The sequence below is a fragment of the Onychostruthus taczanowskii genome, unplaced genomic scaffold (genome assembly GCF_017590055.1).
Source record: "Onychostruthus taczanowskii isolate IOZ18803 unplaced genomic scaffold, ASM1759005v1 scaffold106, whole genome shotgun sequence".
Lineage (NCBI taxonomy): Eukaryota > Metazoa > Chordata > Aves > Passeriformes > Passeridae > Onychostruthus > Onychostruthus taczanowskii.
Genome location: NW_024497186.1, coordinates 258174 through 277469, shown reverse-complemented (window position 1 = coordinate 277469; position 19296 = coordinate 258174). Strand labels below are relative to the sequence as shown.

At 53.0% G+C, this 19296-nt stretch overlaps 1 protein-coding gene across 2 annotated transcripts in view; it reads left to right on the top strand.

The window, feature by feature from the left end:
• The window catches only part of GNG7 (G protein subunit gamma 7), a 42579-nt gene extending 23790 nt beyond the window's left edge, over positions 1 to 18789 (top strand). Inside the window, exons 4-6 of one of the 2 annotated variants that reach the window (XR_005953516.1) lie at positions 13027 to 13145; positions 14639 to 14841; positions 18616 to 18789. Coding sequence is in view for 1 of the 2 variants with exons in the window: in XM_041416436.1 (XP_041272370.1) it covers positions 13065 to 13145; positions 14639 to 14764 (207 nt within the window). In the remaining variant the exon portion in view is untranslated. Of the gene's footprint in view, positions 1 to 13026; positions 13146 to 14638; positions 15893 to 18615 lie in introns of those variants that run through there. The other variant, XM_041416436.1, reaches the window with a different exon arrangement.
• The last annotated feature ends 507 nt before the right edge of the window (positions 18790 to 19296 follow it).

The window sequence follows — 19296 nt, the reverse complement described above, 5'->3', positions numbered from 1 at the left end:
GGGAATGAGGAGAGGCAGAGGTGCTTGCCCCATTTTTTGGGGGGAATGTGAAGGATAGGAGCTGCTTCCCCCATTTTTGGGAGGGAATGAGAAAGGGGAGAGGAATTTGCCCAATTTTTGGGAGGGAATGAGAGAGGGGAGAGGTGTTTGCCCAATTTTTGGGAGGGAATGAGAAAGGGGAGAGGAGTTTGCCCCATTTTTGGGAGGGAATGAGGAGAAGGAGAGGTGTTTGCCCCATTTTTGGGAGGGAATGAGAAAGGGGAGAGGAGTTTGCCCCATTTTTGGGAGGGAATGAGAAAGGGGAGAGGAGTTTGCCCCATTTTTGGAAGGGAATATGAAGAAGAGGAGGAGTTCCCCCAGGGAAAGCCAGGAGGGAGACTTTGAGCAGGTGGGACCCTCCTTTCCCACCGTGGGGGCTGTGATTCCATCTTTTCCTGGGTAGGACCCTCCCTTCCCACCATGGGGGCTGTAATTCCATGTTTTCCTTCTGGAAATTCTGGTTTTGGCCTGAGCTGCAGCCCCCGTTTCCATCCACGCTCACGGCACCGCCTTTGATTGCAGCTGCATCCCGAATTCCCCTCGTCTGCTCTCTCTGGCAGCAGGAAAATGCCAAATCCAAGCCCTGCCTGCAGTTGCCAGCAGTTCTGGAGCCCTTTTCCAGCTCGGCTCAGCTGCTGCTTTGCCCTTTCTGCTCAGATGTGAGATAAGGAAGGAGCCGAGCGCTGCTGACTCAGTTTGGGGTTTGTCCTTCCTGCCCTCCCACACTGCACCTGCACGCCCAGAAACCTTCACCCCACAGCCCCCACACGGGTTTTCCAACCCCAAAAAAAATCCCTTTTCTGCTGCTGCAGGAGCTGAGAAAAGCCCTGGGGTTTGTAGGGGGGTGTTTTAGGGAGATGTGGGCAGCACAAAGGGATTGCCGGGGTTTGCTCGGTGCTGCCTTTTCCAGCCTGAGTCACCCGACCTTTCCCTGGGAATGCTGCAGAAACAGCAGGACATTCCCAAAGAACACCAGGATCACCCTGAGAAACACCCCCAGAGATCCCATTCCACCTGCAGGGCTGAGCTTGGCAGGGTTTGCCTTGTCTGCATCCCAAACCACGGAGAAAATCCTCCTAAATCCACACAAAACATCCCCGTCCATAAAAACCTCCACACAAAACATCCCTGTCCATAAAAACCCCAACCCCCTGGATTTGGGATTGTTCTGGGGGTTGTTTCCCAGCAAGGCAGGGCCACGTGTTCTCTGAGCTCAGGGTTTGGGTGGTTTGTCAGAATTCTGAGAAGTTCAGAGCTGTCAAAGCAGAAAATGCTCATTTCGGGATGGCTCAGCTGAACCTTTTTGGGGGAAATAGGAAACACTGCCTGGAAGAGCTGCTGAACCCATGGAAAAGCTGGGAAAAGCTCAGGAAATTGCAGATCTTGGAAGTGAAATCACTGATGAAGGATTTGGGTGAAAACCCCAAGATTTCAGGGAAAACCCAACAAACTGAGAAGGGATTTTGGGCAGCAGCGAAACATCCGTGGTTTGTAAGAAACCTTTTCCTTCCTGCTGCACTTGAGCTCACCAGCAGAAAACTGATTTTTAAAACTGGTTTTTTCAACTTAGAACTGAAACCTGAAACTTAAAAACTGATTTTTAATTGGTTTAATTTTTTTTTTGAGGGTGGGAAAGCCTCAGGCTTTATCCTCAGTCTCCAAACACACGGAACAAGCTGGAATTGCTGATCCCTTGCTCCTTCCCTCCTGCATGTTGATTTTCCTCCCTCAGAGAGTTGACACCTCTTTGTTTTCCCAGGTTTTGGGGGAATTTGAGCTCAGTTTTCCCACAGAGGGGGATCCCAGCCCCTGGGAAAAGGGGTTGGAATGTTTTTATCCGGGTGCACATCTGGGAAAGGCATCACAGGCTGGGAACGACTCCAGCCGCAGTTCTCAGCCCCAATTTCAGGATTTTGGAGATTCCCAGAGCAGCTGTGGCTGCCCCTGGATCCCTGGAAGTGTCCACGGCCAGCTGGGAGCCACCTGGGATTTGGGAACGTGGAGGAGCTTTGGGCTGGAGCTGCTGAAGGAGGTGACAGGGGAGTGACAAATGTGCAGGATGCCAGGCCAGGAACCTCCTGTCCTGTCCCAGGAGTCAGGACTGGTGGGCAAATTATCAAATATCAGCATTACCCAATTATCAAATATAAATATTATCCAGTTGTCAAATATCAGCATTATCAAATACTAATATAATCCAATTATTAAATATCAATATTGTCCAGTTATCACCTATCAGCATTATCCAATTATCAAATATCAGTATTATCAAATTATCAAATTATTAGCATTATCCAATTATCAAATTATCAGCATTATCCAATTATCAAATATCAGCATTATCCAGTTATCAAATATTACAATTATCCAATAATCAAATATCAATATTATCCAGTTATCAAATACCAGCATTATTCAATAATCAAATATCACCATTATCCAATTATCAGATATCAGTATTATCCAATTATCAAATATCAGCATTATACAATTGTCAAATATCAGAATTTTCCAATTATCAAATATCAGCATTATCCAAATTATCCAATATTAATATTATCCAATATCAAACATCAGGATTGTGCAGTTGTCAAACATCAGCATTATCCAATTATCAAACATCAGCATTATCCAATTATCAAATATCAGCATTATCCAATTATCCAATATCAGCATTATCCAATTATCCAATATCAATATTATCCAATATCAAACTCCTGCAGCTCTGATCCCTCTGCTTCTCCCTCTCTGCTGCTTCTGGAAATCTCAGCCAGCAGTTTCCTCACGTGGCACCAGAGCTGTGCCATGTGCCCACAGCCCCATCCAAAAATTCCCATTTTTAACCAAAAATCTGCATTTAATGCTCTTCCCACCCCCACATTTTGGCCTGTCCTTATTTCATCCCTCATTCCCACCCTGAGTCCCCGCAGGCTCCCACGGTGACATTTGGGAATTTGGGGAATTTGGGGTTGTGTCCCCAGGGCTGTGGGGACAGAGCGGGGTCAGAGCCAGCTTTGGGGCTGGGATGGGATCCTCAGCACCTGCCACGGGCTCTGCTCCACCTTTTTTGGGATTAAAGGATATTTTTCCTGCTCTTTTCACACCCAAAGAGGAAAACTGGGATGAGTGTGAACGTGACTCATGTGCCAGGGAAGGATTGGGAAGAGGAGGAGGAGGAGAAGGTGGAACAGGAGGAGGAGGAGCCACTCGGTGCCAAGGACTTCACTCCTCCTGCTGCTGCCTTTTTTTAGCCCTAGTAGCAGCTGAATTCCCAAACTGGAATTCCAAATTCCCAAATTTTTTCACAGCGTGCTAAATTCTGCCTCTTCTCCCTTTATTTTTAGCCCTGGGAGACTCCAGGTAGGAGCAGCTCTAATTAATCTCAACTGAGGGACTGGAGGCAAAGTTGAGCTCCTTTGGGTGCTGCAAAAAGCACTCAAAAGTGAATTTTGGGTAAATAAAACCTGAATTTAAGTGGTTGGGGGGTTGGATTTTTTTGACCTGGAGTTTTAAATTCAGCTCTTAAATGCAGATGGTTTTGCAGCAGGTTGGGTGGGTGGGTGTTGACTTTAATATAGTGAAATTTGAGATAAAAATACATCAAAATTAACAGTTCACAAGCAAAAATAAACTGGATTAAAAGTAGTTGGAATGGGTGAGTAGGAGGAGAACAGGATCAGCTGTGTCACCTCAGTGTCCTGGCACTGAGCTCCTCCTAATTTCACCTGCTAAATGAAGATGCTAATTAGGCAGAGATTGCACAGGGCCAGGTCTGGCCAGCTCAGGTGAGCCTCTCCTTCATCCTTATCCCAGTTTATCCCAGTTTGTCCTGGTTTATCCCAGTTTATCCCGGTCTGGCTGATGCCAAAGTGCCAACACAGCTTTTCCCAGCAGCACAGAAATGTTGTTTATCCATTTTTTTTTTTTAAATCCAATTAGGGATGCAGATTGGGATTTGCAGCTGGGAATTCCAAGCTGAGATCATTCTGCAGGGGACACTTTTCCCTGTCCCAGGTTGCTCCATCCTGGACATTTCCAGGGATCCAGGGCCCAGCTGCTGCTTTTCCTCCTCCACCCATCCCCACAGTCCTGTGACTTTCCCTCCCCAGCTTTGTTGTCATTCCTGCTGGAGCCCCAGAGGGTGACAGCGATGACAAAGCCACCCTAAATCATCCCTAAACCCCACGAGGCCTCATCCCAAGCAGGATGATCCCATGGGTTCGGATCCTGGTGATTCCTCTGCACTCGTTCCACCATCAAACCCCAGCAGAGGCTGCAGCTTCTCCAGGAATCCCAGCCCCTCCCCACCCTCACAGGCAGGAATTCCCTCCCAAATCCCACCCAAATCTCCCCTTTCCCAGTTTGGAAGCCATTCCCTGTTTCCTGGCACCCTGTAAATAACCCTCCACCTCCCTGCCAGCTCCTGGGAGCTGTAATCAGCTCTCTCCTCCAGGAATTTTACCTCTTCCCCCTATCCCTGTTTTTCCCCAACCTGCAGCAGATAATTTTCTAAATTTAAACCCCGGCCAGCCCAAAGTTGCCCGTGACCCCGAGGCAGCTCCCTCACGTGCCTCCCTCCCCAGCCCTTTCACACAGTGGGGAAAATTCCCTTTTTTAGCCTGGCCGGCCGCTGGCAGCAGCCCTAGCCCTGAGCTCAGCCCTGGAGCTCTGCCAGCCCAGCGTGACCGAGAGAAAAGAACCTTCAGCTTCCTCCCGTGGCAGATCCAGCCCCAGCAGGGAGCTGCAGACCCTCACGTGACGCTGCAGTCATCGGCCTTGCCCAAAAAGCCGCGGTTTTGCGGGAAAACGGCCGCGGTCACACGGCGCTGCTGGGCTCGTTGTGCCGAAACAAGTGCAGAGGAGTCATCAGCATGCAAAGCCATGGGATCATCCCGCTTGGGATGAGGCCTCGTGGGGTTTAGGGATGATTTAGGGTGGCTTTGTCATCGCTGTCACCCTCTGGAGCTCCGGCAGCAATAAAAACAAAGCTGGGGAGGGAAAGTCACAGGACTGCGGGGATGGGTGGAGGAGGAAAGAGCAGGGGGTGTCACTCATGTGATGGCCGTGCCCCAAAGGTCACTCACGTGGCCAGGGAACGGGAAAGGGCCGGGAATGAGCTGGGCCTCCATGCCAGCAGGGCCCTTTTGTAGGGAGGGAGGATCCTGGAGCAGCTCTGTGTCTCCATTCCAGAATGGGAATGAGCCCAAATCCCCCAGCAGGGCCCTTTTGTAGGGAGGGAGGATCCTGGAGCAGCTCTGTGTCCCCATTCCAGAACGGGAATGAGCCCCAGTGCCAGCAGGGCCCTTTTATAGGGAATGGGGATCCTGGAGCAGCTCTGTGTCCCCATTCCAGAATGGGAATGAGCCCCAATCCCCAATTCCAGCAGGGCCCTTTTGTAGGGAGGGAGGATCCTGGAGCTCCATGTCCCCATTCCAGAATGGGATGAGCCTAAATCCCCAATGCCAGCGGGGCCCTTTTATAGGGAATGGGGATCCTGGAGCAGCTCTGTGTCCCCATTCCAGAACGGGAATGAGCCCCAGTGCCAGCAGGACCCTTTTGTAGGGAATGGAGATCCTGGAGCATTCTGTGTCCCCATTCCAGAACGGGAATGAGCCCCAGTGCCAGCAGGACCCTTTTGTTGGGAATGAGGATCCTGGAGCAGCTCTGTGCTGCTCATTCCAGAATAGGATGAGCCCCAATCCCCCAGCACGGCCCTTTAGCAGGGAATGGGGATCCTGGAGCAGCTCTGTGTCCCCATTCCAGAATGGGAATGAGCCCCAGTGCCAGCAGGACCCTTTTGTTGGGAATGAGGATCCTGGAGCAGCTCTGTGTCCCCATTCCAGAATGGGATGAGCCCCAATCCCCCAGCAGGGCCCTTTTGCAGGGAATGGGGATCCTGGAGCAGCTCTGTGTCCCCATTCCAGAACAGGAATGAGCCCAAATCCCCATTTCCAGCAAGGCCCTTTTGTAGGGAATGGGGATCCTGGAGCATTCTGTGTCCCCTTTCCAGCCGGGAGCTGGAGCTGGGTGTTCATCCCAAAGTTGTGGGGTTCAGGTTTTGGGGTTTTGCTTCCCAGCAGGGCTGAGTTCTCCCACTCCAGGTGAATTCCTGCCTTAGGGAAAAGATTCTCCCTTGGGGTTCTGAGGCTTCATTAGCAAAGGGCTGTTAATTATGGGGCTGCTGCTGTGAAATCGGGGAGAAGGAGATTCCAGCCAAGCCTGAGCTCCCTGGAGCAGGAGGAAAGGAAAAAAGGGTGAATTCCTTGGGGATGCTTCATGTTTCCCTGGATTTTAAGGTCTGAATGGACTGAAGTGGGATGGAGAAGCTCCAAAGGGTCCGTGCATGCTGTTGGTGGGACATGGGATGGCTTAAAATCCATTCCTGAGCAGAGCCCAGGAGTTTTTAGGAAGTTTTCAGGGAGTTTTCCCACCCTGCGATGGCTCCTGGTCCCACGCCACAGAAATCTTGAGGTCTGAAAGGAGGTGAAGGGAGGGAAAAAAAGGCAAAAAAAGGGAATAAAAACTTGCTGCAGTCAGGGAAAAATTCAATGGCTCATTGAGGCGCGGAGCTGCTGCTGCAGGAAGTGTGAAGGGAAAATGGAGCCGGCTTTGTTCTTGCCCAGACAAGGAGCGAGCGCCGCGGCCCCAACAGCCGCGCTCTGTTCCCAAAAACCATGAGGTCATCCCGAAAAGCAGGAACCGGCTCTGGGATAGCGATCCCGGCTCCCCCGCCCGGCTCCCCCCGCTTTTCCTGGCTCCGGGCTCGCTCCGCCGAGGTGTCGGTGGCTCCTGGCCCCGCTCCAGCCGGGGGGAGCGGCTGCATCCCTGAATCCCAAAACCCTCGGGCTGCTCCACCCCTGAATCCCAAAACCCTCGGGCTGCTCCACCCCTGAATCCCAAAACCCTCGGGCTGCTCCACCCCTGAATCCCAAAACCCTCGGGCTGCTCCACCCCTGAATCCCAAAACCCTCGGGCTGCTCCATCCCCGAATCCCAAAACCCTCGGGCTGCTCCATCCCTGAATCCCAAAACACAGAGGGTTTGGAGACCCTCGGGCTGCTCCATCCCCAAATCCCAAAACCCTCAAGCTGCTCCATCCCTAAATCCCAAAACACGGAGGGTTTGGAGACCCTCATGCTGCTCCATCCCTGAATTCCCAACCCTGGTGGGTTTGGGGTTTTTTGCAGCTCCGTGTAATGGATGTGAGGCTGCTCTTTAATTAATTAAAAGCACGATTTGACTAAGGCTGATTTCCAGGGGTGCATCCTCCATCCCAAATCCCATCCCCAGCGGGCACATCCATGAGCACAAATCCTGCATTTTTGGGGACGGGAAGGAAGACAAAAGCAGCAAAACTTCGGTCCTGGAAGGGTAAATGTGGCCCTGAGGGGTTTATGGGGTCCTGGAAGGGCGAATACAGAGTTTATGGAGCCCTGAAAAAAGAGGGTCCTGAGAGGTAAATGTGGTCCTGCAAGGGTGAATGCAGCCCTGAGGGGTTTATGGGGTCCTGGAAGGGTAAATGCAGTCCTGAGAGGTAAATGGGATCCTGGAAGGGTAGAGAGGGTCCTGAGAGGTAAATGTGGTCCTGGAAAGGTGAATATGGCATTGAGATGTAAATGGGGTCCTGGAAGGGTAAATGTGGTTCTGAGGGATAAATGGGGTCCTGAGAGGTAAATGTGGTCCTGGAAAGGTGAATGTGGCACTGAGATGTAAATGAGGTCCTGGAAGGGTAAATGCGGCCCTGAGGGGTTTATAGGGTCCTGGAAGGGTAGAGAGGGTCCTGAGAGGTAACTGGGGTCCCGAGGGGTAAATGTGGTCCTGGAAGGGTAGAGAGGGTCCTGAGAGGTAAATGGGGTCCTGGAAGGGTAAATGCGGCCCTGAGGGGTTTATAGGGTCCTGGAAGGGTAGAGAGGGTCCTGAGAGATAAATGGGGTCCTGAGAGGTAAATAGAGTCCCGAGAGGTAAATGGGGTCCTGGAAGGGTAAATGCGGCCCTGAGGGGTTTATAGGGTCCTGGAAGGGTAGAGAGGGTCCTGAGCGGTAAATGGGGTCCCGAGGGGTAAATGGGGTCCTGGAAGGGTAGAGAGGGTCCTGAGAGGTAAATGGGGTCCTGGAAGGGTAGAGAGGGTCCTGAGAGGTAAATGGGGTCCTGGAAGGGTAAATGCCACTCAGCCGCTGGGTGTTGGAGGAGCGGCAGCTCGCAGCTATGCGAGGAATGGCAGGAATTCCCGGGATCAGCGCGTGTTTCCGCGCTGCCGTCAGCCGTGCCGCGGCGGGCAGGTGGCACCGCGGGCCGGAGCCGCCCGGGAGCCGTGCCAGGGCCGGTTCCCGGCGTGGCCGTCAGGCCGGGACAGGCCCGGCTTCCCGACCGGTTTCACCCTCGTGACCGCGATCCCGAGGCCGCGTTTCGGTTGGGAAAGGCAGGGAAAGGTTTGGCTGAGCCCGGGGAAAAGGCGGGGATGGGGCTGGGGGATGCGCGCCTCCTCCATCCCGCCGGGAATAAATCGAGAAATAAATGGATGAAAGGGCAGAGGCTGCTCGGAGCCAGCCCAGAGCCGTGATGGGAGAGGAGGAGGCGTCTCCTCCAGCACGGAGCCGCTGCTGAGTCACGGCTCGGCAGAGCCAGCGCTGCTGTCACCGCTCTGTCACCGCTCTGTCACCGCTCTGTCACCCGCCGCTGCTGCGCGCGGCTGACTCAGGAGCTGCGCGGGTTTGCGCTGCTTTTCCCCGGGAAAACAGCCCAAATCGGGACTTTGGCAGCCTGGCGGGGCACGGGCAGCGCTCGGGAACGAAGCGGCGCCGTGGGACGCGGAGGGGCCGCTCCGGCCGTCACTCGGTGCTGCCGTGACGTCGGGGCTGTGCAGGACACCGGGAGGGTGGCACCCGCAGCGTTTGGGGGAATGTGAGCGCAAAACACGGGGTTTGTGACGGTGTGAGCCTGGAAATTTAGGGATGGAACCCAGGAGAGATTTGGGGCTGCTCCTGAGTCAGACCGTGCTGCTGAGGACGTGGCTCTGAGCATTCTGCTTTTAGTCCAGAATATCCAAACAGGCTTAAAACACCAAATCCTGATCATTCCAGGGTTTACCCTGACCTCAGTGCTTTCCCTAAAACAGGCAGGGTAAACGCCTGCTGTAGGGGGGTTTGTATCCCAGCCAGACTCTCCTGAGACGTGTTTGCATCATTCCCAAACCTCTCACCTGCACTCCGGGATCCCGGATTTCCCAACCTCCCTCCCGGCTGTGTCCTTGCCCTCGGGCCGATGATCCCTCCCTGCCCGTGTTGCCTGAATTTGTATCGATTTCCCGTGCTTTTAGTGCTGCTGGGAAACCTTTCTGTCAGTGTTCCCTGGGCTGGGAGGAGCAGCGAGAGCAGCCCGGGGAGCTGCGGTGGCTCCATCCCTGCTGGAAAAGCTCCCGGCTCTTTGTGAGGAGCAGCGCCACCAGAGCCATTCCCGAAAATCTCCTTGTCCCAAACGCTGCTGCCGGGATCAGCCGGGAAGCGCTGCTGCAGAATTGAGGAAGATTTGTTTGTGCTGAGCAGGGCTGGGGGTGACTCAGCGGGAGCAGAGCCGGGCCTGGTGCTGAGTCACGGAGCAGAGCCAGGGAAGGCAAGAGTCAGCGCTGGCCCGGCTCCAGCAGCAGCAGGAGGTGGGACCAGGCCAAGCTCCAGAGGTTTGCCCCCCTGGCAGAAGGAATTCTGGCTCTGTGAGGGTCGTTTCTTCACTTTTGGAGGATGTACAGCAGACCTGGGTGTCCCCACTGTCCTGTGCTTCCCGCCCAGGCCTGGCTGCAGACGTCACGTCCCAGTCCTTTCCCAAACACTGATTTCCTTAAAAAATGGGCACAGGGACCATGGAGCTGGATCCAAACCAGGGCACTGCTGGATCCAAACCAGGGCACTGCTGGATCCACACCAGGGCACTGCTGGATCCAAACCAGGGCACTGCTGGATCCAAACCAGGGCACTGCTGGATCCAAACCAGGGCACTGCTGGATCCACACCAGGGCACTGCTGGATCCAAACCAGGGCAGTGCTGGATCCACACCAGGGCACTGCTGGATCCAAACCAGGGCAGTGCTGGATCCACAGCAATGGATCCAAACCAGGGCAGTGCTGGATCCACACCAGGGCACTGCTGGATCCACAGCAATGGATCCAAACCAGAGCAGTGCTGGATCCACAGCCAGGGCACTGCTGGATCCACAGCCTGGGCACTCCTGAATCCATACCAGGGCACTGCTGGGTCCAAACCAGGGCAGTGCTGTGGATCCATTGCTGTGGATCCAGCACTGCCCTGGCTGTGGATCCAGCAGTGCCCTGGCTGTGGATCCAGCATTGCCCTGGCTGTGGATCCTCAGGATGCTGCAGGGACAGGGATGGGGGTGGGAACAGCTCCCAGAAGTTCTCTGAACTCTCCCTGGGCTGATTCATCAGCTCCGTAAACAGGAAGCTGAGAAAGTACAGGCAGGTGATCCTGTGCTGCTGCAAACACTTGGAAACACAAATTCCTTGCATTTTTTCCCCCCAGCTGCCTGCTAACTCTTGTCCAGGTGAACTGTTCTGGCAGTGTCTGCAGCAGGAAGGGCTCTCAGGGTCATGGCAGGGCTTTAGGAGGAGCTGGACTTTGACACGGAGCTTTTCCCTGCTCCTAATCCCATTGCAGAACCTGGGACTGGGAGGGATTCAGATCCCCCTGTGCAACAGCACCGACTGCTGCTTCTCTCTGCTCTGGGGAGGGAAAAAAGGCCCTGCTGGGAAGAAGGAAACTGGGATTCACTGGGATGCAGCTGGGGAGCTGCAGCTGCGCTGTTTTGGAGCGCCTCAGACCGGAGCAGGAGCTCCTTCCCCAGGGAACAGCCTCCTTCCTCCTCCCGTTTTCCACAGAACCAGACCTGATTTCACCCTGGCAGCTTCCCCGTGCTGGCTTGACTTAACTTCCAGGACGGGAGAGGCGGAGATTTCCAACCAGCCCCGCTAATTCAGGGAATCCTCCCGCGGGGAGCCGGGAACGCGGGGCTGCAGCGCCGGTTCCCGAGTGCTGCTCGGGGATTGAGGAGCTGAGAACACGCCGGCACGCGGCTGCCAAGCAAAATAATCCCTGAGAGTGCCCTTGTGGTCTGGAATAAACTCCCAAAATGTCTAAACATAGGCGAGACAGCGAGGATTTGGGCTGGGACGGGCGCTCCCACCCCGATCCCGCCGGGAACGCTCGGCTTTGAAGCTGCCAGGCCCGGGGAGAAGGTTGGAGGAGCCTCTAATTAAGCCATGGAAGGGCTGCAGTGGGCGGCTGGCGGGGCCGGGAGCGCCGGCGGGATCCGAGGCCGTGTTTGCTTTGGCTCCTTCTCCTCCTGGAATCGTCTCCGGCTCTGGTGGGGGGTGGGAGCTGCCCCCTGTGCCCTGGGAAGGAGCGGTCACGGGCTGAGTCACCCCAGGGGCGGCTGGGACACCTCCACAGGGGTGTCACAAAGGGAACAGGCTCCGGGCGGTGTCTGGCCAGGGGATTTGGTGTGGCCGGAGCTGCCTCCAGGACAGGGGGGATTGTTTGGGTCTGGTGGAAAAAATCCTTCAGTTCCTGCTGTGAAACCGGGGAATGGGGTTCCTGTCAGGGCATTGGGGGGGTGCAGGGACACGGCCCCTTGGGCAGGTGGGACCTAAATCCCGTGGGAAGGTTGGACACAAATCCCAAGGGCAGGTGGGACAGAAATCCCATGGGCAGGTGGGACACAAATCCCATGGGAATGTTGGACACAAACCCCATGGGCAGGTGGGACACACATCCCATGGGAAGGTTGGACACAAATCCCAAGGGCAGGTGGGACAGAAATCCCATGGGCAGGTTGGACAGAAATCCCATGGGAAGGTTGGCCATGTGGGAAGGTTGGACACAAATCCCATGGGCAGATGGAACACAAATCCCATGGGCAGGTTGGACACAAATCCCATGGGAATGTTGGACACAAACCCCATGGGCAGGTGGGACACACATCCCATGGGAAGGTTGGACACAAATCCCATGGGCAGATGGAACACAAATCCCATGGGCAGGTTGGACACAAATCTCATGGGCGGGTGGGACAGAAATCCCATGGGAAGGTTGGACAGAAATCCCATGGGAAGGTTGGCCATGTGGGAAGGTTGGACACAAATCCCATGGGCAGGTGGGACATGACCCACATGCAGGTGTCACCTGCCCAGGTGCCAGGGACACCAAAGCCACCAGGGCTGCTCCAGAGGGGTCCAGGAGCCCCCAGAGCCCCCCTGGGTGCCCAGCCCGGGGCTGTCCTGGGGCACAGCTTCCCTTCCACAGAACCAGACAGATTTTTCCGCTCTCTCAGCAGAGCTTTTAACAGAACTCCCTGGAAAAGGGATCCTGAGGGCTCCTTCAGGGAAAGGGGAACTTGAAACAACCTCAGGAAGCGCCAGTGAGGCCACCAGAGCTCTTTTTGCACGTGGCCATGAGGTCAGTCCTGAGCTGGGTGTGGGTGTGTGTAGTTATGATATTTTATGAAAAATCCTTTGTTAAGATTTTTCCCTCCTGAGGATCTGGAAACCTCAGGAAAGGAATGTAAACAATAACTGTGTGCTGCTGTAGAATGCAGCAGGTTCATCTTCCCTTGCTCCATGTGGATTGTTTTCAAATGATAACAAATCACAGCCACGTGTGCCGAGGCTGTGAGCAGTCACAAGATTTTGTTATGCATCCTGTTCTGTTCTTGTTCTTTCAAGCCTTCTGATGATTTTTTTTCTCTCTGTTCTTTTAGTATAGTTTTAATGTAGTATTTTAATATAAATCATAATATAATAAATCAGCCTTCTGAAAAATAGAGTCAAACCTCGTGTCTCCACACAGAGAGAGTTCCCAACATGGGAACTCTGGGGGATGGGATGAGCTCTAAGGTCCCTTCCCAGCCATTCCACGATGCTGGGATGGAGCCGGAGCAGCTCCTCACCCTGCTCCAGCCCCTCTGTGTCCCTGCTCTCCGCAGGATTCTGCTGTGCTGGGGCCCGGAGCCGATGGCAGACAATGTCCACGACTAACAACATAGCGCAGGCCCGCAAGCTGGTGGAGCAGCTCCGCATCGAGGCCGGGATCGAGAGGATCAAGGTGAGGATGGCTCTGGGAAGGTGCTCTGCGTGACAAAACTGTCTTTTGTCCCCTTAAAAAAGGAGATGAGCTTAGAAGTTTCTCTCCTTAATGAGGTGAAAAGGTGTGTCTAGGGATTTGGGGGATTTCACCTCAAACTTGAGGATTGGACAGGAGTTAAAAAGTCTGGTTTGGGCAATTTACTAGAAAAAGAAGGGAACAAAGAAACGAATGGCTTTTGTGAAGTGTTTTACTTAGGGGCAAGTAACCCCTTGCACCTAGATTAGTTTTTCTCTAGAAAGAATTTGTTATTTTGCCTTTTATTGAAACCTTTTTGTTTCCAACACTGCCGCAGAAGCCATCCTGCTGATTTTAAGTCTTCTAAAGTAGCTGAGCTATCTTGGGTGTGAAATAGATCTCCAAGAGCTTATGAAACCTGGCTCAAAAAGACTTCTAATTCAGATGGGAGTGGGAAGAATCCTGGGTTTCCCCCAGCAGGATGTCCCCAGAGTTCCAGGATTCCCTCCAAGGAAGCCTCCATCAGGATTTGGTGACAAGGAGAAATGGGTTCGGATGGAAAAAGGGGAATTTTAGGGTTGGTGGGCAGAAGGAATTCTCTCTCTCTGGCACAGAGCAGCTCTGGCTGCCTCTGGATCCCTGGAAGTGCCCAAGGCCAGGCTGGATGAGGCTTGGAGGAAAAGAGGAACCTCCAGATGTGGCTCCACCTCTGCCCTTTGTCATTAAGGAAATTGAAATTAAAAAATGGGATCGGGAAATCTCCGGAGCCTCCAGCAGCTCCCTGAGGATTTGGAGCCTCCTCTGATCCCTCCAAGCTCTCCCTTCCCAAAAAACAGCTTGGAACTAAACCAAGCAGTGCCTTAAGGAATGGATCCTGAGGTTTTCCAGACCTTAACAAGAGGCTGCACTCAAGGAATCTTTCCTTCACTTTTTCATCCCAAATCCCTGAAAAACACAGCTACAATAATATCCCTTTTAAGTCCTTAAGGGAAAAGCTGGATGGAAATCCCCCAAAATCCTGCAAGCACTGGTGACTCCAAGCTGGGAATATTTCCATAAATTCCTGCTTTTCTCTCCAATATCCAGGTCTTTAAAGCATCCTCAGAGCTCATCCCAAATCCCTGAAAAACACAGATACAATATTCCTTTTAAATCTCCCAGCTGGGGTATTTCCCCTCACTGTAAACTCTGATTTTCCACCTCCAATTCCCATTTTTCTCCTCATCTCCCCAAAATTTCTGTTGGGAAAAGCTGGGATGTCAAACCCCAAAAATCCCAGGAGTGCTGGTGGTGACTCTGAGGTGCGATTATCCCCCAAATTCCTGTGATTATCCCCCAAATCCCTGCAATTATCCCCCAAATTCCTGTGATTATCCCCCAAATCCCTGCAATTATCCCCCAAATTCCTGTGATTATCCCCCAAATTCCTGCGATTATCCCCCAAATCCCTGCGATTATCCCCCAAATTCCTGCTTTTTTTTATCCCCAAAATCCAGGTGTCCAAAGCATCCTCGGAGCTGATGAATTACTGTGAGCAGCATGCTCGGAATGACCCGCTCCTGGTGGGAGTTCCTGCTTCTGAGAATCCCTTTAAGGACAAAAAACCCTGTATCATCCTATAGCTGCGGATCCCTCTGGAAGGGAATCCCCATCCAGCCTCTGGATCCAGGCTCCTCCACACCTCCACCTGCACCCAGGGGTAAAAACTCAACGCTGGCTTCAAACAGAACTTAAAAATTCCCGAGAAAAAGAAAAAAAAAAAAAAAAAAAAAAAAACAAAACGCCAAGAAAACAAAAAAAATCCCCCCCAAAAAACACCCAAAAACCATCCTGAAAACATAAATTTGGAAGCAGGGGTTTTTTAGGGAAGGGGTGGCTGCTTCATGGGAAGGAAAGTAGGATTAAGAATTGGAATCAGGATTTTAAGATTTACCCAGGGTTGAAGGGAGGAAAGGAAGGAGGAGGGGGGATTTTTTTATTGGGATATTTGGATTTGGGAAAGGGGTGGTGGAGGAGGAGGTGGGGGGGGTCATTCCCAGTGGGATGTGAGAGCTGGACCTGGATCCAATCAGAGCCCAATCAGCAGGAATTTCCTCTGGAGAAGGGGTGAGGTGGGAACTATTTTGTAGAAAATCAGTACAAAAAAAGAAAAAAAAAAAAAAACCAACCCAAAACCCCCAAATCCAGCTGGAAAAATCCCTGTTGGGAATGACCAAAGGGAGGCTGGGGAGGCTTTTCCCTGCATCCCACGGCTCTGCTGGGATCCAGGGATGGCCCTGTGGGGGAATTCCCAGCTGGGAGAGATCCCAGGAGGAATTTTAGGGAGCCCCAGGGATGGGGAGGCCAGGATCTTTGGGGGGTCTCTGCTGTTCCCAAATTCAGGGAGGGCGGGAAGAGAAGTGAAGGAGCTTCCTGGTGCATCCAGAATCTTGGAAAAATCGACTTTTGGGGGAGTTTCAACCCGAATCAGCAAATTCCCAGGTTTTCCCATCTCCCTTTTCCACACTGGAATTCTTCCCACTAAGTCCAGGGCCTGGGAAATGCCCAGGGAAGTTTAGGGCAGGTGGGGAGGGGGAGTGGAAGGATCAGTTCTGTTCCCATCCCTTGGGAATCTGGGACTGGGATTGAACTGGGAGTGCTTGGATCTCACGGGGATGACCCAGCACGGAGGGGAGAGCAGGAAAAGGGGAACAGGGAAAGGGGAACAGGGAAAGGGAGCAGGGAAAGGGGAGCAAGGAAAGGGAGCAGGGAAAGGGAGCAGGGAACGGGAGCAGGGAAAGGGGAACAGGGAAAGGGGAACAGGGAAAGGGAGCAGGGAAAGGGAGCAGGGAGGGAGCAGGGAAAGGGAGCAGGAAAAGGGAGCAGGAAAAGGGAGCAGGGAAGGGGGGAGCAGGAGGCAAGAGAGGAACTGCAAATCTGAAGGGAAAAGGGGCAAGGTGCTGTGTGGATGGAAAATGAGAGGAGGACCAGAGGAAGCTCTGGGTTGGAAGGTGTGAAGTGGGCTCTAGCCCAAAAGACTTAGATAGCCAAGTAATCCAAGCAGGGTTTAAGATTTTCTCCATCTTCTCTCTCTGGTGAGGCAGTTTATTAGGGTAGTGAACACATAGGATTCCCCTTGCTCAGTCCTCTGCACTTTCCCACTCTTCCTCTACTCTCCATTTCTGCTCTTGGTTTGTTTCGAAACATCACCTAGTTTTTTGCTGATAAAAAGGTGCAGCTGATGAGGTACCTTCTGCCCTGGGTCCACCCTCTCTGACATGGAATATCTTGTGCATCTCCTCACCACCTGGTGCTGTGCCTTGGGCTTGGGCAATGACCTCACTCCTTCGCCTGCTGTTTGCGTGGCGCTGGGGAAGGAGATAAAACTGTGCTTGAAAAATGTTCTTGATAAGGAGGGCAATTGTGGAAGAGGAGTTGGGATTAATGGGATGATAGTTTGAAAGGAAGAGAAAGGTGAAAATCTGAGATTAACAGGGAAAGGGGGATCAGGAAAAGGGGGATCAGGAAAAGGGGGATCTGGAAAAGGGGAGCAGGGAAAGGGGAACAGGAGATGCTTCCATGGAGCCCTTGGGTGGATGCTCAGGAAATCTCCAGGAATTCCGTGGAGTGGCCACTGGATCCGTGGGGAAGGGCCAGATCCCGGGATTCAGGTGCAGTGCCCGAGCCCAGTCCCTGTCCCCAGGGCCCATCCTGGGGCTCAGCAGCTCCTGGGAGACATTCCCAGAATCCCAGAATCCACGAGGCTGGGAAAGATTTCCCAAGACCACCGTAGGGAGAGGCCATTCCTGGTTATCCCGAGCACAGGTTTTTGGGAAGAGAAGGGATAAAAACAACCCAGCCACACCTCATGTGAAATCCTGGGAGTTTCCCCATTCCCTCCAAAGCTTTGGATTGGCTTAGGAATGTCAGGGATCCCATCACGGGACAGAGAGCAATTCCCATGGGAAAGGATTTGCGATTCCTTGGATTCCCAGTAAATGCCCGCGGCCCAAACTGGTGCTGCTGGGCGGGGTCACTGGTGCTGCTGGGCACCGGGAGCTGCTCCAGCCCTTTTCCAGAGGGGGATGGAATTCCCAGGGGGGCCGCCCCGTGTCCCCTCCTCGGCTGCAGGAATGTCGCTGTTCCTTGTTTTCAGTCCGCCGTCATTTGCCTTTGCAACAAAGTCGGGGAAATGCCACGTTTTTAACACTAAAGCTGGGCGCCTTTTCCTGGGAATGCTCCCCGCTGTGTCCCGGGATTCCAGGGCTCGGGAATGTCCCCCCATCCCTTGCGGGGGAGCAGAGCAGGGAAAACGGGATCATTTCCCAGGAATTTTCCTGGCTGTCCCTCTGCCCCAGCAAAGCCTTTTCTGGAGAGTTTGATCCCAAATCCCAAATCCCATCCCGCTCCAAGCTCCGCCCGCCGGGAATCACGCGGCCACTCCCGAATCCAGCCCGGGATTCCTTCTCCAGGAGGGAATTCCCTCTTGTCCTTAATCTCTCGGACAGTTCCAGCCTTATTTTTCTACTCCAGATCTGATTCTTCCTCTGTGTTCGAGACCAGAGCTTGGTGCTATCCTTGGAGCCGGGGCTGGAGCCGGGAATTCTTCCTCCTCCTCCTCCTCCTCCTCCTCCTCAGGGGCTCCAACCCCCCCATCCCGGGAGAATCCCGTGGGATGTGAATCCCAAGGGATGCTGGGTCAGACGCTTTGGGGTCGCTCTGCCTCCCCCATCCCGGGGTCCTGCCCCAGCCAAAGGCACGCTGGAGCCGGGAGAAGGGGAAAGGGAAAGGGGAAAAGGGGAAAAGGAGCCGGGAAAAGGGACAAGGAGCAGGGAAAAGGAGTTGGGAAAAGGGATGGGAGATGGGAAGAGGGAGGGGAGATGGGAAAAGGAGCCAGGAAAAGGGGCAAGGAGCAGGGAAAAGGAGTTGGGAAAAGGGATGGGAGATGGGAAGAGGGAGGGGAGATGGGAAAAGGAGCCAGGAAAAGGGGCAAGGAGCAGGGAAAAGGGGTTGGGGAAAGGGAAAAGAGGTTAGCAGAAGGGAAAAGAGATGGGAGAAGGGAAAAGGGGTTGGGAGAAGGAAAAAGGAGCCAGGAAAAGAGGTTTGGAAAAGGGGAAAAGGAGTTGGGAGAAGGGAAAAGGGTTTGGGAGAAGGGGTGGGAGAAGGGAAAATAGCTGGGAAAAGTGAAAAGGAGCCAGGAGAAGGAAAAGGGGTTGGGAAAAGGGAAAAGGAGCTGGGAAAAGGGAAAAGGAGCCAGGAGAAGGGGCAGGGAGAGGGGGCCATGCTGGGAGGAAGGCCATGGAGCATCTCCCATGGGATCCCTGGATACCGGGGGTCCCACAGGGAGCTGGGGGTGGGAGCTGCTGGCAGGTGCTGGTGTCTCCATGGGTGACTCGTTTTTGTTGGGAAAAAAATTCCTGAATTTTTCTTTTCTTTTTTTTTTTTTTTTTTTTCCTTTTTTTTTCCCCCCCCTTTTTTTTTTTCCCCTTCCCAGAATTTTCTCCGTGTCCAAGTAAATCCGTGCTCATGCTGTGGGTGTTTTTGTATGGCAGAAATAGAAGTGCAGATTCCCAGTAGTTGCTTGTACTTTGTTTAGTGCATTTGCCAAATAAGTTTATTTAAAAAAAAAAATTTGAAAAGAAAAAAAAAAAAGGGAAAAAAAAAAAGGGGGGGAAAAAAAAAGGGGGGGGGGAAAAAAAGGGAAAAAAAAAAAGGGGGGGAAAAAAAAAGGGGGGGGGGAAAAAAAGGGAAAAAAAAAAAGGGGGGGAAAAAAAAAGGGGGGGGGGAAAAAAAGGGAAAAAAAAAAAGGGGGGGAAAAAAAAAGGGGGGGGGGAAAAAAAGGGAAAAAAAAAAAGGGGGGGAAAAAAAAAGGGGGGGGGGAAAAAAAGGGAAAAAAAAAAAGGGGGGGAAAAAAAAAGGAAAAAAAAAAAAGGGGGGGAAAAAGGAGGGGGAAAAACACAAAAAAAGACTTTTCAGAACTTTTTAAGTGCTGGAAGGGGGAGCAGAAGGAGCTGCAGCCCAGCTCCACAAAAGCCTTTTTTTTTTGGGATTTAACCACATGCCCAGATCTCTCCGGCCTTTCTTTATGGGATGTGGTGAAGCCAGTGCCAAAAATAGAAATCTGGGAATAAAAGGGCCAGGGAAACATTGCTCCTGTTCCAGTTTTCCTGCCTTT